We start from the raw sequence: 24,239 nt of genomic DNA on the forward strand, positions 1-24,239 counted from the left end.
GTTAGTCTGTATCCACAAAAAGAAAAGGAGGACTTGTGGCACCTTAGAGACTAACCAATTTATTTCAGCATAAGCTTTTGTGAGCTACAGCTCACTTCATCGGATGCATGCAGTGGAAAATACACAGTGGGGAGATTTATGTACACAGAGAACATGAAACAATGGGTGTTACCATACACACTGTAATGAGAGTGATCAGATAAGGTGAGCTATTACCAGCAGCAGAGCAGGGGGGAAAAAACCTTTTGTAGTGATAATCAAGGTGGGCCATTTCCAGCAGTTGACAAGAACGTGTGAGGAACAGCGGCGGGGGGGGCGGATAGTTTTACTTTGTGTAATGACCCATCCACTCCCAGTCTTTATTCAAGCCTAAGTTAATTGTATCCAGTTTGCAAATTAATTCCAATTCAGCAGTCTCTCGTTGGAGTCTGTTTTTGAAGTTTTTTTTGTTGAAGAATTGCCACCTTTAGGTCTATAATCGAGTGACCAAAGAGATTGAAGTTTTCTCCGACTGGTTTTTGAATGTTATAATTTGTGACGTCTGATTTGTGTCCATTTATTCTTTTACGTAGAGACTGTCCAGTTTGGCCAATGTACATGGCAGAGGGGCATTGCTGGCACATGATGACGTATATCACCTTGGTAGATGTGCAGGTGAACGAACCTCTGATAGTGTGGCTGATGTGATTAGGCCCTATGATGGTGTCCCCTGAATAGATATGTGGACACAGTTGGCAACGGGCTTTGTTGCAAGGATAGGTTCGTGGGTTAGTGGTTCTGTTGTGTGGTATGTAGTTGCTGGTGAGTATTTGCTTCGGGTTGGGGGGCTGTCTGTAAGCGAGGACTGGCCTGTCTCCCAAGATCTGTGAGAGTGATGAGTCGTCCTTCAGGGTACGTTGTAGATCCTTGATGATGCGCTGGAGAGGTTTTAGTTGGGGGCTGAAGGTGATGGCTAGTGGCGTTCTGTTACTTTCTTTGTTGGGCCTGTCCTGTAGTAGGCAACTTCTGGGTACTCTTCTGGCTCTGTCAATCTGTTTCTTCACTTCAGCAGGTGGGTATTGTAGTTGTAAGAACACTTGATAGAGATCTTGTAGGTGTTTGTCTCTGTCTGAGGGGTTGGAGCAAATGCGGTTGTATCGTAGAGCTTGGTTGTAGACAATGGATCGTGTGGTGTGGTCTGGATGAAAGCTGGAGGCATGTAGGTAGGCATAGCGGTCAGTAGGTTTCCAGTGTAGGGTGGTGTTTATGTGACCATCGCTTATTAGCACCGTAGTGTCCAGGAAGTGGATCTCTTGTGTGGACTGGGCCAGGCTGAGGTTGATGGTGGGATGGAAATTGTTGAAATCATGGTGGAATTCCTCAAGGGCTTCTTTTCCATGGGTCCAGATGATGAAGATGTCATCAGTGTAGCACAAGTAGAGTTGGGGCATTAGGGGACGAGAGCTGAGGAAGCGTTGTTTTAAGTCAGCCATAAAAATGTTGGCATCCTGTGGGGCCATGTGGGTACCCATAGCAGTGCTGCTGATTTGAAGGTATACATTGTCCCCAAATGTGAAATAGTTATGGGTGAGGACACAGTCACAAAGTTCAGCCACCAGGTTTGCCGTGACATTATCGGGGATACTGTTCCTGACGGCTTGTAGTCCATCTTTGTGTGGAATGTTGGCGTAGAAAGCTTCTTCATCCACAGTGGCCAGGATGGCGTTTTCTGGAAGATCACTGATGGATTGTAGTTTCCTCAGGAAGTCAGTGGTGTCTCTAAGATAGCTGGGAGTGCTGGTAGCATAGAGCCTGAGGAGGGAGTCTACATAGCCAGACAATCCTGCTGTCAGGATGCTAATACCTGAGATGATGGGGCGTCCAGGATTTCCAGGTTTATGGATCTTGGGTAGCAGATAGACCTTACCTGATCACTCTCGTTACAGTGTGTATGGTAACACCTATTGTTTCATGTTCTCTGTGTATATAAATCTCCCCACTGTATTTTCCACTGAATGCATCCAATGAAGTGAGCTGTAGCTCACGAAAGCTTATGCTCAAATAAATTGGTTAGTCTCTAAGGTGCCACAAGTACTCCTTTTCTTTTAACTTTTTAGTGTGGACCTGGCCCCAGGTTATCCCCCATCCCTCCCATTGCCATTCACCACATTCCACTGATCAGAGCACCAACAGACATCACATGCATGTGAGACTCAGCAATACTCTGTCTTCTCCCAAACCATTCCCTGCTGGCTGACCTCAGCTATGCCAGTGGACACCAACCGGTCAATCGCAATCGACTGGTCGATCCTAGAGGATCTCGCAGTCGATCGTGATCTCTGGTGGTGCAGCGGGGTGGCACTAAGGCAGGGTCCCTGCCTACCCTGGCGCCACGCCACTCCTGGAAGCAGCAGCAGCCAGCGTGGCCCCAGGGGCAGGGGGGCAGGGGTCTCCCTCTGCGCGCTGCTCCTGTCTGCAAGCACCGCCAATTGGCTGGGAAAAGGGAGCTGTGGCCAATGGGAGCTGCGGGGGCGGTGCTTGTAGAGGGGGAAGCGGGTGGAGTGATGTGCCCCCCCGCCCCACCAGTGGCCCAGGGGTGTGTTGGTCCCTTCCAGGAGCAGTGTGGGGCTGGGGTAGGCAGGGACCCTGCCTTAGCTGTAGCCATGCTGCACCACTGACCAGGAGTTGCCGGAAGTAAGTGGTGCCCAGTGGGAGGCTGCACCCCAGCCCTGAGCCCCCTCCCAGAGCCAGCACCCCATACCCCCTCCTGCACCATGAACCCCCTCCTGCATGCCAAGCCCCAGCCCTGACACCCCTCCCAGAGCCAGCACCCCGTACTCCCTCCTACACCCCAACCCTCTGCCCCAGCCCAGAGCCCCCTCCTGCACCCAAACCCCTTCCCAGAGCTTGCACCCCTCACCCCCTCCTGCACCCCAACTTCTTGCCCCAGGCTCAGCCCATAGCCCCCTCCCACATTGCGAACCCCTTGGCCTCGGCCCCAGCCCAGAGCCTGCATCCCCTCCCAAACCCCTATCCCAGCCTGGTGAAAGTGAGTGAGGGTGGGGGAGAGCGAGTGACGGAGAGAGGCAGGGATGGATCCTGGGTTGCCCTTAAATTGAAAAAGTGATCTTGGGTATAAAAAGTTTGGAGACCACTGAGCTAGAGCCATTCTTTTCCCACCTGTTTGTCAGCACACGTCTTTTGCTCATCTCAGCCCCTTCACCCTACACCTTGCGGAGACAGCTCAGATCTCTTGTGCCCTGCTGCTCCTTTGGTTCCCCATGTTGCTGTGGCCATCACTCTGCTCTCCTGGCTGTGTCTTCCCTGCAAAATAGGTGTGTTTTTAGATCAGTTAAGCTAAGGCTGGGAGTTTATCACGGAGGTCATGGGTTAGGCAGCCCTTGCGCCGGGTGCACTGGCCGCTGCTGGGGCAGTCTCGGGCCCCCGCACCCCGCATCTCTTCCCCACAGCTGAGTTTGGGTGTGGGGGGGCAGGGGGTTGGGGCAGGGTGAGGCAGGCGCTCGGTGGCTCCCCGGAAGCGGTGACATCCCTCTTGCTCAGCTGCTCGGCGGAGGCGTGGCCAGGTAGCTCTGTGCGCTGCCTCCGCCCAGAGCACTGGCTTCGCAGCTCCCATTGGCCGTGGTTCCCCTGCCCCCTCCCACACCCAAACTCTACTGCTACTGGGGTGGGGGGGAGAGGAGGCGCAGAGCCAGGTAGGGAGCCTCGCAGCCCCACCAACTTCGCCCCACCCAGCACCAGCGCGGATCCTGGGCCACGCACCGCCACCTACGTCTCACCCCCAAACAGCTGGACTGCCCTCCCAAGGGGCCCCTGGGCAAACACTCCCCCCCCCCCCCCCCCCAAGTTTTTTTCACTGGTGTTTTTAGTAAAAGTCATGGACAGGTCATGGGCTGTGAATTTTTGTTTACTGCCCGTGACCTGTCAGTGACTTTTACTAAAAATACCCATGACTAAAACGTAGCCTTCGTTATAGCCCTTTTGATGTAAAATCCAAGTGAAGGTAGCTTTTGGTAGCTAGTTGGGATCACCCATATGCCCTCCACCTAGGGTTGACCTTGGTTTGGTACATCAAGGTAAAAAATACAATGTCTTGTCTTCACTAGGAATTTATATCGCGATAGCTGTTTTGATGCCAAAACCATGCCTGTTTCGTGGTGAAGACAGCCTCTGCCTCCCCTGTTCTCCTTGTCTCGCAGGCAGAAAACTTGATACTTGCCCAGGCTTCTGAGCAATAGGGTTTTCTCCAGCCTCATCTGAGGCCTGATTTGGGTCTCAAAGATCTCTACTCTTTGTGCCTCCCTCCTTAAAACCAGAGAGATGTAATTGTGGTGCTTGCTCTTTATCTAATTAGAGTTTTGTTGTTGTTTAACATGATATTGCACCTGAAGACCACAACCTGGCTGGGCCCCATTGTACTAGTTCAGGGGTGGGCAAACTTTTGGCCTGAGGGTCACATTGGGGAATAGAAACTGTACGGCGGGCCAAGAATGCTCACAACATTGGGGTTGGGATGCGAGGGGGGGTACAGGCTCTGGGGTGGGGCTGGGAATGAGGAGTTTGGGGTGCAGGAAGGTGCTCCAGGCTGGAATCGAGGGGTTTGGAGAGTGGGAGGGGGATCAGGGCTGGGGCAGGGGTTTGGAGCGTGGGGAGAGGCTCAGGGGGTGCAGGCTCTGAGTGGCGTTTACCTCAAGCAGCTCCCGGAAGCAGTGGCATGTCCCTTCTCCAACTCCTATGCGGAGGCACGGCCAGGCGACTCTGTGCTGCCCCGTCTGCAGGCACCGCCCATGCAGCTCCCATTGGAGCGTGTAGGAGCTGGAGTGGGGCCATGCTGCGACTTCTGGGAGCCGTATGCTGCAGCCCCGACCCAGCCCCAACTGTAGCAGGGCCGAGCTGTGACATTGATGAGAAAGCTGCTAGTTGCTCAGGCTGTTACCCTGGGGTGGATGGGGACTTCTAGCTAAAGCCTTGTTGCCCCTTGGGCTCCTGGCTCCCCGCTCCCAGACGGGCTGTGCCCTCCCAGCTCTTCGCTGGGAGCCCAGCTACACTGAGGCTCCCTGCTGGGAACCTGGCAGCTGTCTAGGCTCCAGGCACAGAGCTCAACGGCGGGAGCCTGGGTGGCTGTCTTACTCCTGGCGGGGAACTGAGAGCCTGGGGGGCAGCTGGGGTCCCAGTGGGGAGCAGAGAGCTGAGAGCCCAAGGCAGGACAGCTAGGCTTCCAGCGGGGAGCTGTGAGCACAGGGGGGCAGCTGGGGTCCCAGCGGGGAGCTGCTTGTGGAATTGAGAGCCCAGGCTCTCAGCCCTTCTTAAGTTGGTGGAAGCACTCCTGGTGAGGATGTGTACGGACAGAAGGAGGGCAGTGTGGACATGAACCACGACAATAATTACTGTAGTGGTTGTAAGTTGACCTATGTTAGGCATGGTCTACACTTAAAGGTTAGGTCAACATAGCTGTCTTAGTCAGAGGTGTGAAAAAACCACCCCCGGACCGACACAGCTATGCCAATCTAACCCCTATGGTAGATGCAGCTCTGTTGATTGAAGAATGGATATGTTGATGGAGCGAACTTGGTTCGGGGAGGTGGCGTTCCTACACCGAGGGAGAACCCCCTTCCGTTGCGGTAAATTGCATCTATGCTATGGTGTCATGCCAGCCTAGAGCGGCGGACATAGCTCTGCTAGTACAGTCTGCGTAGTGCAGACACAGCCTTGCGTGCTTCAGTGCAGCTTTGTTGCAAAGCCATCAGGTCGTCTCAACAGAAAACAATTCTCAAATGCTTAGTCAGCCTCATTGCTGAATTCCAGCAGGAGCTCCTAGCCCATCTTGCACAGTACACGTGAGTAAAGCAAAACATTTGCAGGGTCATTTCGAATTGATTGTAACTAAATTTAAGCACAGCAACAGAAACAGTGGTAGAAGCAGTGATTCATGGAGTAAGGGGAAGCAAACATTATCTAATTTGGGGATTCTGAATAGGAATGGAATTGATGGTCAGGGCAGAGGATGGCTTTCCCTACGTTTGCAAGAATGTCACAGGAACCTGGCAATTCTTGATATACCTGTTCATCAGACAGGTTCCTCCACAAGTAATATGAAGAGACTATGCAGATCCTGAATGAATTCTGGATTCAGATGTGAATTCCTCCTCAGGCTTTGGGAGCTGCAGATTGTCCCGAGTAGACTGAGAAAGGGATTTCCCCATAAGTCTGCAGTAAGTTCTCATATGTGGTTTACAACCTCAGCATCACAAGGTCTTGATCACTGTACAGGATCAGTGGGTACTCAGCATGTCTGAAAATCTGGCGTGAGGTATCAGGTCCCCGTGCAACTGAGGCATGCTAAATCAATGGCTGTATTTGAATATTGGCTGTACCTCTGTGTCTTGATTTCCCTATCTATAATATAGGTCTAACTCTAATATTACTTGCCTCACAGGGGTTGGATGAGTCTTAATTGATGGGTATTTAAGTGATTTGAGATATTTAGATGAAGTGCAATAGGAATGCAAAGTGGTGTTATTGTGGGGCTCTGATTTCCTGGCTGAGGCAGATCTCCCTGCTTGGTGTTTTTTTCTGCTGTCCTTTCCCCTCTGAATCCTGCTTTTCTAGCCCGTTTAGTGCAATACTCATAATCTCTCTGTGTAACCTTGTGCGCTCCTCATCTGTTTGTTTGTATTCAGCTGCTTTCTCTCATCCTACGCTTAGGTTGGAAGTTCTTTGACTTGAGGGAGGTGTACAGCACCTAGCATAAAAGCAGTGCTGAGCCCTGATTTGTGCCTTTGGGCGCTACTGCCATACGGATACTTCACCACCGTGAACCAGTGCTGCTGCAGCCTAGTGTTAAAGGGCACTATGCACCTGGACATGGTGCCACTCAGCTGCGACAAGTTCCAGGCCCTGACCACTTGTAGTTATTCACGGTCCATGGTACTTTTGTGGAGAGTTTGGTCCTGGTCAAATTCCAGTTTGAGTAATTGCATTTGGCCATTCTTAAAATCTCCTCTGCAGTCTCCGCCAGAGGTGGCAATCTCCATTCCTGTTCTGACCTGTTGCACAATCTTGCTGGGTGCTGTTAAACAGCTGTTGTGTTCAAACCAGAAGTGGCTGTTTTCATTAGTGGGTCAAATGATCCTTTTGCATCTCCGATACTTACCTCAGGAGGGGAAGCAGTGAGGCTTATGTTTGTGAGCTTCTTTGAGATGAAAGGTGCTAGAGCAGGATGAATAAAATGTAATCACCAGATGGTGCTTAAATTTCCATTTATTTAGAGTTGCTTTTTACAGCTAGATTTTTTTAAACTGCCTTTATTTCTTTCTGCCCCCTCCACCGCCGTGCAGGAAGGACAAAGATACGACAAAAAGTTTACTGAATGACAAGCGCCTGATAGCTGCGCAGAAGGAACGCTACAGCCAGTACAGTGTGATCGTAGAGGAGGTCCCTGAGCAGGAGGGGGAAGCCCAGTTCTATAGGGTTGACTATGAGGATGAATACGACGACACCTATGACGGCAACCAGGTCGGGGCGAACGATGCTGACTCAGATGATGAGCTGATCAGTAGGAGGTGGGTACAGCATCTTTGGCCAGCAAGGAGAGGATGGTTGGTGTGTCCTGTAAGCCACGTGTCTGCACACTGGCACAGAGCCTGGGTGAAAATGCTTGTCCTGCACACAGGTCTCCACTGCCCATGCTTCTGCTCTCACCCCAGACAGAGGGGCTCGGAGACACCTCTCTGCTCTTTCTGCTCCCAGCCTGAAGGAGGGGTTTCCGGGTCTCCTCTTTCCCCTGCTGGCCAGGAAGCTTCTCCCAGCCATGGGAACAGGGAGTTGTCATGCTCCCCCTTCCTCCTGTACCCCTTCCCTCTCTCCATGTGTGGAGCCAAATGCTGCCGGAGCTCAGTTTTAAAACCCGAGCGGGAGGCTTTGCTCAGAGAGGTTAAGCTTGCACTGAGAAAGTCCTTCACTCTGCACCCAGAGGGGAGCGCTGGTCATTGGGGACAGAGGGTGTGAATTGGCCTCTTATACCTGTTTCTCCCCCCACCCCAAGGCAGAAAAGCCATTGGGCAAACAGTAAGAAAAAGCTGGCCCCTGTTCTTGCTTGTTTGGCAATTCCCTCCCCCCTTGGGCACAGGCTTTTCTGTGATCTAGTGATTAGAGAATGCAACTGAGAGTTCTGGGCTCCACTCCACTGCCTCGGCATGTGACCATGACCTCTCTGTGCCTCAGTCTCTCCATCTGCAAAATAGAGCTAATACTGAGCTGGCTCCCAGGGTTGTGAGGGTTAGCTGAGGTTTGGAACTGCAAAACATTAATTCTAAGAGCGTGGCTAGAGATGCGTTGGGAAAAGGAATGAGATTTTGACAGACAACCAAGTATGCACACCCACTCTTTCTCCCTATATCTCCATCTTTTGGAAGCTGTAAGCTTAACATTTCTCTGTGATTTACAGAGTAATTTTCCATCCAAAACAGCATTTTCAGGAAGCAGGAATTGTAAGATGTTAACAGACAGAGCTAACCCCATTTAAAAACAAAATATTGCTCTTCTCTACTTTTTTCTTCTTCTGGAATCTTCCTAAAGAGTTCTAGAGACTTGAATAAAAACTTTCTTACAGTTCACCTGTAACACCTTGGGGCTTTGTCTTCAGAAGTTGTGAGCACCCACCCTTCCCACTGGCTTTTCTGGGAGGTCTGAGGGTGCTCAGCACTTCTGAAGACCAGGCCTGGGCGTCTGATGTAAAACCAAGGCTGTTGTGCTTTTGATTTTAAGTTTTAATTTCCTCAGTGACACAACCACACATTTAAAATCAAATGGAATCCTTTAGAAGAACTACATTAGAGCCAGAAATAAAGGGATAGTTTTTCTCTTCTTCGCTCCAGGCCCTTTGCACCGCTTGAGATGTGCCAAGGGGCCATAAAGCCAGTGGGTTTTCTCCTGTGTGAAGGACTCCCCAGCTGGCGCAGTGCCAGCATAATGGGTGCAACTGAGGATCAGTGGGATAACTTCTGACCAATCGCAGCAGTTTTAAAGTGGGGACTGTTTTGAGAAGATACCTGATTTTAATATGGTGGCACATAAGGTGAGCTGATATGCCTACATACAACCCCCAGCCCCATCGCTGTCTGTGTGCTGAGGTCTAGAGAGAATTAACCATCAAATGCCATTGCTCTTTGCACAATGCTTTCTGGGTGGTCTCCTAGAGGAAGGCATGTTTTCTTTTGTCAAGAAGGAAGGCAGCTCTGTTGTCCCTTGCCTGTCTCAAGTCTTTTCTGCCTTTCTCCTCTCCCTTGCAATTCACCCAGTGCATGAAATGCCATCCTATCCCTGCCTCGAGGTGGCACTGGATAGCAAGTGTTTTAAACTCCCTTTTTAATTTAGATTTGACAGATGTGAAAAGAACATTCCACAGGGAACTGAAGATGTGCATGTATAAAAAGGGAGAACTAAACAAAATACACAGCCCCAAATTCAACCTGGGGTAGTGTTGCTGCCTGTCCAGGTTTTCCCAGGATCATCCCTTTTCTGAGATAGCTGTCCCAAGAAATCTGTAAGGGAGCTCAGTACACACAGCCAGCTGGCCAGTTTTATGGCCTCAGGATCATCCTGGATGTCTGGATTTTTTGTACATCAGAGGTGGCGCCTGGGGGAGATCTCCATTGACCTCTGTGGAATGACAGTCGGGCTGTGTCAGTGTATATGATCCTACAGGTGATGAAGTATTAAATATGAAGTCAAGGATACACGTTCCACTAAGACACTTTTCCCTATTAGTCTATATTCACCAATTGCAGATCTCCCGGAAGTCACTGGAACATGGCAAATTCGTCATTGGCTGCTCTCTTTCTTTCTAGATTTGCTAATTCAGTCCACTTGCTTTACAAATTAGGCAGGTCCATAAAAGCTGTGGATTTCACTTCTTGAAAGAACTGCCCTTCTGTAATTCAGAAGTGTCTTTAAAATATTCTAGTATCAGAATTGCCCAGATGAAATAGTACTGAATCTTTCACTTTTCTCTCTCAAATTCCCAGGCCATTTACCATCCCTCAAGTCCTGAGACCCAAAGGACAAGAGGAGGAGGAGGAGGAGGAGGAGGAAGTGGAGGAGACTGAAAAGGAAACAACAAAGGTTACTAGCTTAATTTGTAGGCTGATGGGAATTGGCACTCAGTTCTGTTGTGTGCCCTGTCTGTTTCACCTGCTGAAGCCCAGACCAGTAACAGTGTGGAAAGGGTTTAGTTTTCCAGAACATGAATCTGCATTGAGGCAGCTCTGCTTTTCTGGACTGTGAAGTGTCCCCCGAGTACAGTTGCCCACAGCCTCCCCACCGAGGCATGTCACATGACTCTCACTCCTTGGAGAGGCGTGCATGCCTCTCTGGAAGAGAGGACAGTGTGGGGGGGGCAGAGGGGAGGATCGTTAAGGCTCTATTATTTTTATGGTTGTCATGGATTTAATGGAAATTGGGGGGGACGGATAGCTCAGTGGTTTGAGCATTGGCCTGCTAAACCCAGGGTTGTGAGTTCAATCCTTGAGGGGGCCATTTAGGGATCTGGGGCAAAAACTGGGGATTGGTCCTGCTTTGAGCTGGGGGTTGGACTAGATGATCTCCTGAGGTCCCTTCCAACCCTGATATTCTATGATTTGGCTGTGATGGCGGGGGGGGGAGCCTAAAATCTCAGTGAAAACACTTGCAATTCAAATTTTTGGATGCTTTTCACTGATTAATTTGGCATCTCACCTCAGTCGCTCCCTGTCACTGATCCTGGGGGACTACTTGGCTGTAATTCATAACTTCAGCTGAGGGATGCGGGGGACTCTCCCCACACCAGATAGCCACAAGAAGTCAGGCTTGTGTAGCTCCCCAAGTCGTGCTGAATGCTGGTAAGACGATAATGAGATTAAAAACTTTATTTTCATCCCACAGCAGGACCATTTTGTGCAGGACCCAGCAGTGCTGAGGGAGAGAGCTGAAGCCAGACGGATGACTTACCTTGCAAGGAAAGGGTAAGATGGAATCCCTCTCCATGGGTGAATCATGGCTCCATTGAAGCCAGTGGGAAAACACTCCGACTGTTGCACCTGGTCAGAATATTCCTGTCTCCCTAGGGCTCCAGCCACAATGGTATGTTGCATCTTGAATTGACGAGAAGCTCCAGGTCTTAGGCTATGTCTACACTGCACTTTCATCATTAAAACTTTTGTCACTCAGGAGTGTGAAAAAAACAAACCAACCCCGAATTACAAAAGTTTTAATGACAAAAAGCGCCGTTGTGGACAGCGCTTTGTTGGTGGGAGACGCTCTTCCGGCCGGTGTTGAAGCTGCCGTCTGTCGTTGGGGGTGGTCTTGTTTGGTCGTCAGGAGAGCGGCTACACGACATACCTTACAGTGGCAGTGCTGTAGTGACACAGCCGCACTGTGGTGAGGTGTTCAGGGTACACATGGCCTCAGGTTTGCTTTCAGAAATGACCGTCCATCTTTTGAAAAGGTTGTTGGGAGTGACCCATTTCCAACATCTTACTCAGCTTCCATTTCGCTGCCTAGAGTGCAGCTACACCAAGTGGCAGGGATGCCTGGCAAGTCCCCTCGCTGGCACAGCAATGCTACGGCTGCAGTTATATGGGGGAAGGGAGAGCAGGAACCTGCATAAGATTAGTAAGATTTTGGGGTACAAGAGCTTTCTAGATCCTCAGTAACTACCACAGGGGATGTCTGGAGAGTACAAGGCTTCAGTGCAATATCTGGCTGGCTGCTGGCATGCTAAAAGCAGGAAGAGTGAGCTGTCATCACATGGCTGGTGGATAATGTTCAGATACTATAGAAGCGCTGCATAGTTCACTCATCAGGGGAGATGGCTGGGTGGATGGACTCCCCTCAGGTGTGCTCTCCCCACAGGATCCTTTGTCTTAGAAGGAAAAATTAGATTTGTGATCCTGTGTGCCTTGTGCAGAACTTGTGTGATTCCCATTTTTATCTATACTTCAGGTACAAGTATGACAACACCCCGGCTGTTGTAGGGAATGTCAAGGGGCATGGACAGAGCCGGGATACAGTCCAGGAGCGAAAGAAGAAGGAAGCCAACAAAGGGGCAAGAGCTAATCATAACCGCCGAGTCATGGCTGACAGGAAACGGAACAAAGGCATGATTCCTTCGTGAGGGACTCTTAGCCCAAGGCATTGCGTTGGATTCAGGCCTTCACTTCTGAGGGCCTCCTGATCTTAAGTTACGGTGCAATACCCAGCCCTGCAATGTTAACTGGGATCACCCAGCCCTTGGGAGAGCTTTCCGTTTACGAATAGGAACTGCCCCTCAGGCAGGCTTGCTGCCGTGCTAGTTGTCAATACAGCTAATGCAGCAACTGCCATTCAGGATTTTTTAAAACTATTTGTAATGATTCTGTGAGAACTTTATTTTCATATAAGAAACATCCCCCCCACCCCCACCCCCCATCTGCCTGGGGCATCCCGTCAGCACAGCTAGGAGCACTTAGAACGAGCACTACGACTGGCAGAGTGAGGTTTGCCTGCGCCATTAGCTACAGCTGCCCACTCCACACACGCTGCCTTATCCTGCAGGAGACTTATGGGATGCATAGAAACCAGCGCACAGCGGCCCATTCCTGTTGCCGACAAAGCCCTAGGAGTTCAGCTGTATGGTGATGTACTTTAAATTCCTCTCCCTCCAGCGAGAAATGTGTATAAAAACATGCAGATAAAGAATTGGAATCTTTTGGCTTGGTGTTTTATACAGTTTCCGTCAATGAACCCTATCTAATTTAATCTGTCTGTATCTGTTAGCAGTGAACTATCATATGTCTGCAGTTAGGAGCTTGTTTAATGAAGTGAGGTGTGCAGTGGATATGCATGGACCAAAGCCCCTTTGAAATGCATTCATTATCAAGGCATCTAAAGCATGATGATTACAGTATGCAAATGAGGGGAAGGCATGCAGTGATTTGCATCTGCAGTCACAGTCCCCATAGCTACCTGTTGCCACTCGTTAAGCAGAACAGCTCAGTTCATACCTGTCATGGGGACTGCTACGAGCTAGTAGTAAATAGCAATCTCTGCCTGCTGACAGAGGGCTCAAGAGAAACAATCTTGTCATAGAAAACATCACTTCTACAGAATGAGACTGTTCCTCAGGTCACTTTAATCTATTTGTAAAGTGCTCAGATACCATGGTGAGGGCTACCTTACAAGAGCCTAGACAGACACTGGAGATTGCGCTAGCTGTCTGTGATACAAATATCATTAACAGTTGTCACTAAATATCTGCACATTTAAAACGTGTTCTGCTCACCAGCATGTAAACTTATACTGTTTATTTTCAAATGTAGGATGAGTACATTAGCTCCCCACAAAAACAGGTAACAAATGGGTTGTGGTAGATTAACCTGCTCCAAAGAAAGTCAAGAGCAATTTATTTTTGGTGTATTACTGCTACTTAAAATGCACTGAATTCTAAGGTTTCCAGCATTCTAGCCCTTGTTTCCCCATGTGTAGTACATGTTGCTTTTCTCCAAATACTGCAGAAGGCAGCCTTTCGTATTAAGCTTTGTATGCATGTCCCTCACTGCCAAGTTATACGCAGGGGGAGGAGACTGTACAGCTAACACTGGGGTTGCTTTCAGAAAGGATGGAAATGGCTGTCACCATTATGCAAATAGATTAAAGCCCCTCAATGTTCACAGGATAAGATTTTCTGCACTATTCAACAGCCCACTAGGACATGGGGTAAAAGGAATTAATTTAACACTTGTGCTTTCCCAAAACCCATTGTCATGGGAAACTACTTAACCCCTGTACTTTCAGTTATCCCCTTGCCTAATAATTTGCTTTTTGCCAGACTTGCTACCACACCTCCCCATCTAATATGTATTCATTGCTAGGTAACTCTAGCTTCAAGGCTGCTGAAACCACCATCACTAGTTCAGCATAGCATGAAGCTATCGGCACTGCAGGTAGAACTTACACTAGAAGCAAATGTGGGTTTGGAGGTTTTTTTAGGTTATGAGATTAGCCCAGCAAGGCCTGAATCCTACCCCCTAGGGTGCCTCTATAAAAGTAATCTAGGGCTGCTACGAGTCTACAGCAGCCATTTTTACTCTACCAAATATTGGCAAATCCTCCTTACCCAGCAAGTGTAAACAGCACCCATTGTGGTTAATCTATTTTCAAAAAAAGAAGAGGACTTGTGGTACCTTAGAGAGTCTCAAAGGTGCCCCAAGTCCTCCTTTTCTTTTTGCGGATACAGACTAACACAGCTGCTACTCTGAAACCAGTCTATTTTCAGTATCCATAAAGCTTTTCTCCAGTTCATGCTACTGCTGTAGCAAGCTCCATTCCACCTCACAGAGTCATCCATCAGCAAAACATCAACTGCACATTATTAGTGGAAATTTAACAAGTAGAAAGACAGTTCAAGTGTAAGCTGTGTACGACTGGCAGCCAGCTTGGTTTGTACAGTACTGCACTGGATGGACAGGAGGTAGCTGTTTTCTATCATCCCCATGCACTAAAACCAGATTCCCACTGGACTACTTTTAAAGGAATCGTAGTTAGATAATACTTTGTAACTTCAATTCCTGTGAAGGAAGAGGGTTTTTGGAAATAGGCAGCAAGGGGTCATGGGAACTGATGGCACTGCTATGAGTTAGGATGAGAGTGCTTCCCATTACAGACAAAGGTACTAGCGCTGCTGCTCCACCTAGCAGGCTAAGAATAGCCCCCTGACACAAAACAAAGCAGGGCAGCTTGGGCTAGCTGCTTGCATACAATCCCCCGCAACACCCCTGCTGCAGGCTCATAGCCTGGTGCCTATTCTGGGAAAGGTTTTGCCTGCTGCTGTATAGACATGGCACTACTATAGTGAGACTGTAGCTGTGTCCCTCCCATTGCTTGCTTTTTACCAGTCCCCCACGATGATATTTAGCTTTATGCTCCCAGGGCAGGCACTATCTGTTTAGCACCTTATGTTTTTATCAAACAGCAAGAGACGCCACCGCCTGCACCCCACTCCAGCATACTCCTCCCGTAAGCGGGAAAGGCTGAGCAGAACACTTAAGACCCAATCGCTACAGCCCTCCCAGCAGGCTAACACAGAGCTCCAGTCCGACGCTACGTTTAAAATGAGTTAGTCTCTTTTCAAGAGACTATTGTGCTCACAGATGATATGGAATACACCAGCCGTACATCCTATTTACAACCCCTTCATTTTAGCCCTTCTTCCCCAGGGTTTTTGTGTTTGTTTTTAAAGTGCAGCTCAGGCCAGCTGTCTGAGCACAAAGCAGCACTTCTCACTGAACAGTGAAGGATATTTAAAAATTAAGATTTTAATTAAAATCAATACTACTGAGGCAGCCGTCTTGCTGAACAAGTGCATATTATTTGTCAGCAAGCAAAGGCAAGATGGTTTGTCTGACATTAACAAAGATACAGCCCCCAAACCAGGTAATTTGATTACTAATTACTGTAGAAGAGAAGATGTTTAAATAAAGAGACTAAAGTGCTGAGTACAACCAAGAGCTAAGTAAAAGATGGGTTTGAATGCTGGGGGAATAACTTTTAAATAAAGTGCATTAAGAACATCTGGAGATACCATTTCTGGTTAGAGAGATTGGCTAGCTTTGCCTGCCTATTTAAGGCTATTGCTCCTGTCTGTACATTGGTCTGAGTTATAAATTGGAACATTTACCAGGCAGAAGCAATAAATATTGACAAAGGCCTTCAGCTGTATATGTGCTTCCACTTTTTAGCTTACACTAAAAACAAACCACTTATGATTTTCCATACTACTGCCACAGAAATAAGGCTTTATATGCCACGTTAATTTAGAGCCCTACATCTTGTAGTTAACAATAAACCCTTATTTACATATGGAGCACAGGGGAAGTTAACTGAACATGTAAGCACAAGAGGTATAGGTTAGTGAGTTTATTAGTTTAACAGAACATTTTAACACAACAGGAGTAAATACTAAAGTCCATCAAGGTTTCTTCCACAAATGAAGCTGGTGATGTACTCCGGCTCAGATTTCTTCAGTCAGAAGCCCATTTTCATTCTTGGTAACCGGTATCGGGCAACTGAAGACTTTGCACAAGGGGATACAGACACCCCGGCATGGCTCCTGCAGCTCTCACTTCACTTTTCTTGGGTCTCATACTTGTGCTTGATGTGTTTCCACAGTTTCTGCGTTTGAAAAAACAGAAGCAAGAAGTCTTATCTATGTGTCCCAGTGATGATGGGCTGAATTTTTACTTTCAGCCAAAGGGAATGCCTATAAGTGAGGAACACACTGAAGTTTCCTGCCATTGCTGTCCCATTTGGGGTCTTGCCCTTGACAGCATATCCAAGTGGCACTTGTTTGGGTGACCACTTTGGCACATCCACACATTGCCTTACCTAGCCAGACCAGAGCACTCCAGGAATACCAAAGCACTTATTCCACAAGTCACAGCACACACTTGAAACAAGAGTTCTGGGGTAACTTCAAGAGGGAGAATTGCACTGTAGAGTGGAGTTATTAGGATAATGGATCCCATCTTTTCATGAAGCTGCCTCTTGCAGTGGACTGGCAGAATGAGACCAGGTCCCCTTCCTCTCAAGTCCCAGCATACTTGCTGCCATTTCTTCCTTCTATTCACACACCCTTTTCTGTATTTTGCTTAATATTTTTATAGTAGCTTTGCTCTTTTGTTCTATGGCCCCCCTGTACCCAGTCACCAGAGGAGAGTATGATACTTGGAGCAGAAGCATCTACTGATGCCTCTTTGCCACATGTATTTTCCCAGGTGAGTGCCACAAGAGCCTGGAGCAGTGCACGGATGCCTCAGCCTGGGGCCCCATACTCAGGATCTGCATTAGGTAAGCCACAGTAGCAGGAAGGGAATGTAGGTAGCTTTCAAGTGTATTTTTATAGGGAGGCAGTCTAGGATCATACAACTTTGCAGGTTCCTATTGCTGCCCTACTCTGTAGCCTTACAGGTTAAGAAACACCAAAGCGTTGCAGCTTCTGGCTCCCCATTCACACTAAGGAAAAGCCACTGTAGTCAACACAGATTCAAGCTGGACCCAAAACAAGGTCTTTGGCCCAACCATCACAACCAACTGGTACAATAAATACTTGTAAGATTCCTGTTTGTGGGCAGAAAGTATCAGAGCATTTCTAATGCCTGGCCTAGACAGGATCATAGCCTCTTTAAAAGAGGAAGTCAGCATACAACCCTAGATGACAAAAAATACCCTAAAAATTAACTGAATTGCTCAATTAAGAAAGTAGCCAAAGAAATACATGATTCCAGTTGGATATCAGAAGTTTCATCTGGCTCCAAACTCCTGGAAGGGACAAGGAAATGTGCAAATCATACACACTTTATATTTGGCTGTAATTTTGTATTTTGCACAAACGCTGGATACTTTTAGAATTAAAACACATACTTTTTTAAACCACAACTTGGTATGCTAAGGGGACAGTTACAGATCACTGGAGGATCAGGTAATGTGTGTATCACTTATTGCCATGGAATCTAAGCATTAATTAGGATTTTCCTGTCTATGGATGCAACTTAACTACAATGACAGGTTTCTCTAAGGTGCCACAAGTACTCCTTTTCTTTTTACAATAATGACTTGATTTCTCTCTTCTCCTGCTGTGGCGAAGGCAGACGGCTTGGGACAGCCCTGAAGACTGGCAACACACCCCCTGACCTACGCTGCCGGCAAAGGTGCAGCCACCTTTCTCCTGGAGCTAGACGCCAGAAATAGGAAACTGGAGACAGTCGAGAAGCAGGAGAAATTCAGTCCTTGTTTTAAGCCCCCGATGCTACAATAAGAAGAGGAGGACTTGTGGCACCTTAGAGACTAACCAATTTATTTGAGCATGAGCTTTCGTGAGCTACAGCTCACTTCATCGGATGCGTACTGTGGAAACTGCAGAAGACATTATATACACAGAGACCATGAAACAATACCTCCTCCCACCCCACTCTCCTGCTGGCAATAGCTTATCTAAAGTGACCACTCTCCTTACAGTGTGTATGATGATCAAGGTGGGCCATTTCCAGCACAAATCCAGGTTTTGTTACAATGCTACAGTGTCTCTGACCGCCTCCCATTAGGGCCAAGGCAGCTTGGGAAGCCCCGGGGGGCGGCGGGGGGGGAGCTCGGCGGTTTGAGCGCTGGCCGCGAAACCCAGGGCTGCGAGTTCAATCCCTGAGGGGGCCCCTGGGGATCGGGGCAGAAACGGGGACTGGCCCCGCGTGGAGCCGGGGTGGGACCGGGCGACCCGGGGAGTCCGGGACAGGAGCGTGCGGGACCCCCCCGCCCGCGCCCCAGCGGCAGCGCGGCCGGGGCCTCCCCGCGCAGCCCCCAGCGCCCCGGGCGGGGGAGCGCGTCACCGGCCAGGCCCAGGGCAGCCGGCGGCGGCGCGGCCCGGGTATGCGGGCGGCCGGGGCTGGCGTAGCGCACGGGCCAGCCTGACCTTGGGCCGCCCCGCCCGGCCCGGCCCGGCCCCGCGGCCCTCACCCCGTGGTTGAGGCGCTCGTAGAAGGCGTCGGCGCCCTGGTCGAAGGCGCGCTCGAAGAGCACGGCCCCCAGCGCGATGGTGAGCGCGAAGGCGGAGGTGCGGCGGAAGAACACGCTGTACAGGCGGGAGCGCAGCGGCATGGCGACCTCCTCTGCCTCCGCCCGGGCTAGCGCAGGCGCGGCCTCCGCCCGGAAGTTATAGTGGGGCTCGGCGGCCTGCCGCGGGGGACCATGGGGCTTGTAGTGCGGCGTCGCGCAGCTCCACGGGGGGGGGGGGAACCCGCCTCGGCCTCGCTCTCGCTCTCGCTCTCGGGGGCAGACGCGGACTGCATTTCCCGGCCTGCACAGCGCCACGCTCGCCTCTGGCCGTAGTTCCCTCAGCGATGAGACCTCTGGGAGATGTAGTCCCTTCGCTCGAAGGCGGGCGCCGGACGCGCGCTGGTGGCGGTAAAAAACGACAAGCCCCAGCAGGCCGCGCGGGTGCGCGCTCAGGGCGGCGCCGGGGCTCGGGCTGGGTCTGTGTGCGGGTGAGCGGCCGGGGGGCGGGTCAGGGTAGCAGGCCTCGGGGAGCGCGGTGGCGGCGGCGGCGGCGGCGGCGGCTCCTCCTCCTCCTCCTCCTCCTGGCCCATCGCAGGGCGGCCTGGCTGGAGGCCTGTCCCCTCCACGCCCCCCTCGAGCTCTGCGCCCCCAGGTGGGCCCCCCTCGAGCTCTGTCCCCCGCCCCCTCGAGCTCTGGGCCCCCCCTCGAGCTCTGCGCCCCCCCAGGTGCCCCTCCCGGCGGGCGGGCGGGCCCGATGCACCCTTACCGCCCCCTCGAGCTCTGCGCCCCCAGGGGCCCAAGGGCGGGCCGCCTCCCCCTAGATAGGCCCCCCCGGCGGGCCCCCTCCCCCAGGTGGGCCCCCCTCGAGCTCTGCGCCCCCAGGTGGCCCCCCGCAGCAGGCCGCCCCCCCAGGTGGGCCCCCATCGAGCTCTGCGCCCCCAGGCGGGCCCCCTCCCCCGGCAGGCGGGCCTGATGCACCCTTACCGCCCCCTCGAGCTCTGCGCCCCCAGGGGCCCAAGGGCGGGCCGCCTCCCCCTAGATGGGCCCCCCCAGCAGGCTGCCCCCCTAGGTGAGCCCCCCCTCAAGCTCTGCGCCCCCGGGCGGGCCCGATGCACTGTCAAGGCCAGCGCACGACGGCGCGCATCCGGCTGGGGCTCTCGCGGCCCCGCGCCGGGCTGGCGTGAAGGGCTGCGCGAGGAGTGGTGGGTCAGGCCCAGTGACCGCACAGAGGGAAGGTGGACATGCTGGGGATTTGAATACGTTTAACACAAAACAGGTCTTTATAAAGTTAGCAGGACCTAAAGTACCTCTTACGTGGGGAGGAGTAATGAAACCTGCAGCCAAACAAAGAACAGCCTCTCGGTTTAGCGGCTTCAGTGTGTAGGGCTCGGCTTGCGACAGTGGGGGCTTGAGGCTATTTTGGGAGTGTTGGGTGCCCACAACTGCAACTGGATGTCGATGGAAGCTGTAAGTGTGTACGGCATCTCTGACAGGGCCAAGCTGTCTTGAATTGGGCAGCCCAGATTGCACCCGAGATCAGTAATACTGACATTTTCAGCACAAGTTTATATAGACCATCTGCATATTGTGTTTTACACAACACAAAAGGCATTCTTGGTGATCGTCATACCGACAGAAAGAGTCTTGAATTCTACATGAAACAGCACCACAGATCATGACACTGGATTGCGATGGGTGATGAGCAGAGCTGAGAGAAGTCCGTGAGGAAAGAACATTGGCTTCTGGAAATAGACGCCTAGGGTTAGAAGGGACCACAGGGGAGGTGTGTTAGATTTCATATATTGGGGGTGTGTGTGTGCACACTTATGCAGCTATTTTTTATCGATCACACGTGAAAGTAAGAGTCGTTATCGTTCGAGAGCAGAGACTTCTGGTAGAAGGCCCAGGAAAAACATTAATTTTGCGGCCTGGTGCTGCGTCTACTTTAAATCATTGGAAGTTCTGCCATTTACTTCAGTGATTGCACGAGGAGGGTGAAGTTGCTTAGAATGCATTTTATTGGAGGAGTTCCAGTTCCCATTTGCCCTCTGCTTATTTATATCAGAATGGTTCATTTTAAAAAGGGGAGCAGTTACACATTACCCCCATCAATTCAAACCTCAGCAGGACAGAGGTAAATCTGGGTTTAGAGTGGGTGGGGGAGGGGTATCTGGGGCTACATTCAAGCAAACTCAAAGGAAGAGGGGAAAATTCCCTTTAAAACCTCCTCCTCTCTCCCAGGGTTTCTATTTAATGAGTATTTAAATTGAATTTTAAAATGAATCTTAAAAACTGACATTTTTTCTGTGTTTCAGTTGTGTCAGCAACCCAGAAATGGAGTCCTGGCTGCAGAGCCATTTGCTTTCCTTGATCTTGTGCATAGTTTCTGCTGAGATCAGTGGAGGTTTCTTGTGTGGACCAAGGCCTCTGTCTGTGTCAGAGACACGGAGAAAAGCTGGAACGTTGCCCAAGAGGTTTGGACACCCAGTTCCCATTAATTATCATGGGAATTAGGTGTACCTATCTATTCGATGGCTTTGAAAACTCGGCCACGATTTTTCAGTGGTACCTGCTGAGTATCACTTCTGTTAAGGCAATTTTCCTAATAAACCTATAAGCTATTCTCACTTGGCTGGATTTTGATTACAGTTATGCTGGTGTGACTCCTGACTAAATCCATTGAAATTGGTGGAGTTATTCTGGATTTGCACTGGTGTAAGTGAGATCAGAATCTGTCCTCTTTTCAGCGTGGAGAGATGCTGGCAGACTCCACTGGTTTCACTTGTTACTATAGAGATCTGAACATATTTAAATTGGCAGCTGGGTCTCATAGGCTTGATACTTGGCTTTAATTGACTTCATGTCTGCCTAGATACCCTACCCAAGGTGGCTGAAATGGCCCTGAGCCTGATTATGAGGAAGCAGGAAATTGAGAGAGAGGCCCAGAAGCAATTTTCAGAGTCCAGCACAAAAAAATCCGTTACACCCAGATAAAAACAAATCAGACACATGTTCTCTTCTGCATCTCCTTCCCCCTCCTTGGATTGCATGCACCTGTAAATGAAATCAGTGAAACTCCCCTTAGAGAGGAAGGGTGTGAGATTATGCAATGTACCTTGGATCTTTTCAGCCACCCAGCACATGTGGGTATGCCAGTCGCTGCACTCATTGGATTGTGCTATTGCTTTTTGAAAAAGTTGCTCTGAAAAGATTTTAAACTAGAACAATATTATTTTAAAATGGGGTTAAGGCAGATGGACCTCTGCACCTGTATAGGCTCCTTGATGTTGGTGTGGTGGCTCTAGGTCTAGATCTAGGGGTCCACTTTGCATGGATCCAATTGCAAATATTACATTAAAGGAGAAAAACCAGGTTAAAAAATATTAAGCAGAATTAATATTGTTATTAATTATTACAATTATTAATAACAACCAAGATTATTAAAACTGAGGGAATTCTTTCTATTTGTACTTTTAACCAGTAATGCTGTTTATTTTGTATTTATGCTTCATTCAGTAGGGAGAGTGGAAATAGCTTAGTCAATATCACTTTTGGTTCTAGTCATTTTCACTTTGATTCCCAGGCACTAGGCCTGTGCTGAAGAGTCTGGATTGCAGCACTACAGAGGATTGTTAAAATCCAAACAAATAACTGTTGTAATTGAAATTTTATGAAGAAGATGGAAAATATTTATTGATCTTGCTCCTTGTAAAAAACATTTTGTCGTGTCCCCTCCCCCCCATTATTATCGAGTATCCGGTAACCCTCTAATAGGTCTTTATTACATTTTTTCCCCATAGTTTGACTTGATACAAGAATTCAGGAGCCAGTACCACAAGGGATGTAAGGTTTGTAGAAAGTAGCATTTGCTGAACTTTACAAAAGTTCTCACTCTTTGCTGCTGCTGTTTATTTTGGGAATTAGTTTCTGCAGTTATGGGGCCAGAATGATGAAAAATGCAAATAAAGAAAAGCAAAGATTTAAATTAATTTTCCCAGGGTCAGATGCTTTAATGTTTTCTGGACATAAAATTTGCACTGAACTCCATGGATATTTTGTGTGTGGATCCATTGCAGAAATCAAGCTCATTTTCCCTGATCTGAGATCTGGTTTTGAGCAAATTGGAGTAAAAATAGAGTGCAGAAGCAGGGAGGTGGAATCTAGAGTTTGGGTGAATGTCAGCTGCTGGTATATCTCCTGGAATCAGATGTCCGAGGGCTCTGAACACAGAAACTTAAAAACAACAATAAAATCCTTGAGTGACCCTTTACGTGGTGGAAAGCTGTAAGAACTTTCCCCTACAGATCCCAAAAGCTGTCTGGCTGCTGAGATATGCCTAGTGCCAGATTCCACAGTTGGCTACAAAAGTTTGTATTGCGTTAGGTAGAAGAGGGTGACAAATGGTAGGTAAACGGGGATTAACTGAAGATGGGTTGTGTCTTCCAGGACTGCAGAGCAGAGCTTCACGCTTCACCCCTGCAGAGCTTAAGAGCTCACCAGGGTTGCAACTCATGGCCATCCAAGCCATGGTAGCACTTTACTAGCAAGAGCTAGATTTAGCCATCATTCTAGATAGCATAGTTGGTTTCCCAGTAGGGTAATCAGAACCTGAGAGAGAGAGAGAGACACAGACCAACCCCATCTGGCTTATTCTTATCCTTGTATTTTACCATCTATCATGTACCTAGAGAACAAAGGGTGATCCACAAAGAGGCATTTATATTCAGTGCGTCTGATCCTCTTGCCTCGAGGTGGGGGTTTATTAGTGTGTGATTCCTCCAGTCCCTTGTATCTGTGCAGTGGCTGGCACAGGCATTGAAGAATCTTTCACTGGAAGTGAATGAAACAGACAGGGTTCCTTTCTCAGGCTCTGAGAGGCCGATAGATTGACTTTGTAGCAGTGATTTGTTTTGCCCTTGAGGTGCCCCTGTGGCTGGCTGACATGAAGGCTTGGCAGGATCTGTTCTAGCGCCAATGCCCAGCCTTCCCTCAAAGGGATCACCTGTTGATGGCATTGTTCCTGCTGACTCTGGAAAACCTTCTGGGGGCTCTGGTCCTGGCCATCTTTTGTTTTTAAGTCTTTATTTCTTGTGCTAATTTCTGTGCCTCGCTTTTCAGAGACTTGGTCATCAACGTTTCTGAAGCTGTGTAGGCATTTTCAGAGTCTATCTACCGAGCTGTCCATTTTAGGCATTTGTGAGGTGTCCATCATGTTCCAAGAGAGGGAGTGTAAGCTGCTACTGGTTGAGATTCTGTACTGCACTTCCAGCAGGCACAGTGCAGCGGGAGACGGGGTACAGGTGGTGTAAGCCATCTTTGCACCATCGGAATTTTGGCCTGCTCTGGGGGCTCATGTGGCCCCAGCATAAATTAGAGCAGTCAGTTCCTGTTATAATTTTTAGATCTTGCCAATGGACCATAGCATAACATCCCTATAGTGTTCAGTGCTACGGAGACTCATTTGACATGCCCCTGCCCTCCACCAGCCTTTCCCCCGTGCCAGGGCATGTGAGGGAGAGGGGCTGGGCAGCATCAGGTTATATGTGGTAGTTCAGTGCAGTGTCTGTGCCAGGGAAATTCTCTCCCAGCAGGCTAGGGGTTTTATATGATCCTTATTTGCTTCCAGGACAACTGCACAGGAGGTGCAGTGGAAGGGAGAATCTCTCTTGCTTCAATTTCTGAAG

General features: G+C 49.5%; 3 protein-coding genes across 13 annotated transcripts in view; 2 read left to right on the forward strand and 1 right to left on the reverse strand.

Moving 5' to 3' along the window:
- The window catches only part of ASCC2 (activating signal cointegrator 1 complex subunit 2), a 48,259-nt gene extending 35,548 nt beyond the window's left edge, over positions 1–12,711 (forward strand). For all 5 annotated transcript variants that reach the window (XM_074972626.1, XM_074972624.1, XM_074972629.1 and 2 more), the window contains exons 17-20: positions 7,335–7,559; positions 10,023–10,119; positions 10,918–10,997; positions 11,977–12,711. In XM_074972626.1, coding sequence (XP_074828727.1) covers positions 7,335–7,559; positions 10,023–10,119; positions 10,918–10,997; positions 11,977–12,148 — 574 coding nt within the window. In that variant the 3' untranslated portion in view covers positions 12,149–12,711. The remainder of the gene's footprint in view (positions 1–7,334; positions 7,560–10,022; positions 10,120–10,917; positions 10,998–11,976) is intronic.
- Positions 12,712–15,973: 3,262 nt separating this feature from the next.
- UQCR10 (ubiquinol-cytochrome c reductase, complex III subunit X) lies at positions 15,974–18,724 on the reverse strand. Its single transcript, XM_074972466.1, has 2 exons — positions 18,517–18,724; positions 15,974–16,182 (listed from the first exon to the last, which is right to left on the reverse strand). Exons 1-2 carry the CDS (start codon positions 18,655–18,657, stop codon positions 16,135–16,137), a joined length of 189 nt encoding a protein of 62 aa, XP_074828567.1. The 5' UTR covers positions 18,658–18,724; the 3' UTR covers positions 15,974–16,134.
- A 182-nt stretch (positions 18,725–18,906) lies between these two features.
- ZMAT5 (zinc finger matrin-type 5) overlaps positions 18,907–24,239 on the forward strand; it is a 28,903-nt gene continuing 23,570 nt past the window's right edge. The window contains exons 1-2 of one of the 7 annotated variants that reach the window (XM_074972465.1): positions 18,946–19,043; positions 22,356–22,403. The gene's annotated coding sequence lies outside the window, so the exon portion shown is untranslated. Of the gene's footprint in view, positions 19,044–19,093; positions 19,208–19,479; positions 19,498–20,204; positions 20,339–22,355; positions 22,404–24,239 lie in introns of those variants that run through there. The other 6 variants (XM_074972458.1, XM_074972462.1, XM_074972460.1 and 3 more) reach the window with 6 other exon arrangements.

Source organism: Natator depressus, chromosome 15 (genome assembly GCF_965152275.1).
Source record: "Natator depressus isolate rNatDep1 chromosome 15, rNatDep2.hap1, whole genome shotgun sequence".
Taxonomy (NCBI): Eukaryota; Metazoa; Chordata; order Testudines; family Cheloniidae; genus Natator; species Natator depressus.

Excerpts from the sequence above, each read along its gene's own strand:
- UQCR10 (XM_074972466.1), bottom strand. The coding sequence starts at position 18,657 with ATGCCGCTGCGCTCCCGCCTGTACAGCGTGTTCTTCCGCCGCACCTCC. Across the intron at positions 16,183-18,516 it reads ACGAGCGCCTCAACCACGGG|AAACTGTGGAAACACATCAA; the intron begins GTGAGGGCCGCG and ends TTTCAAACGCAG.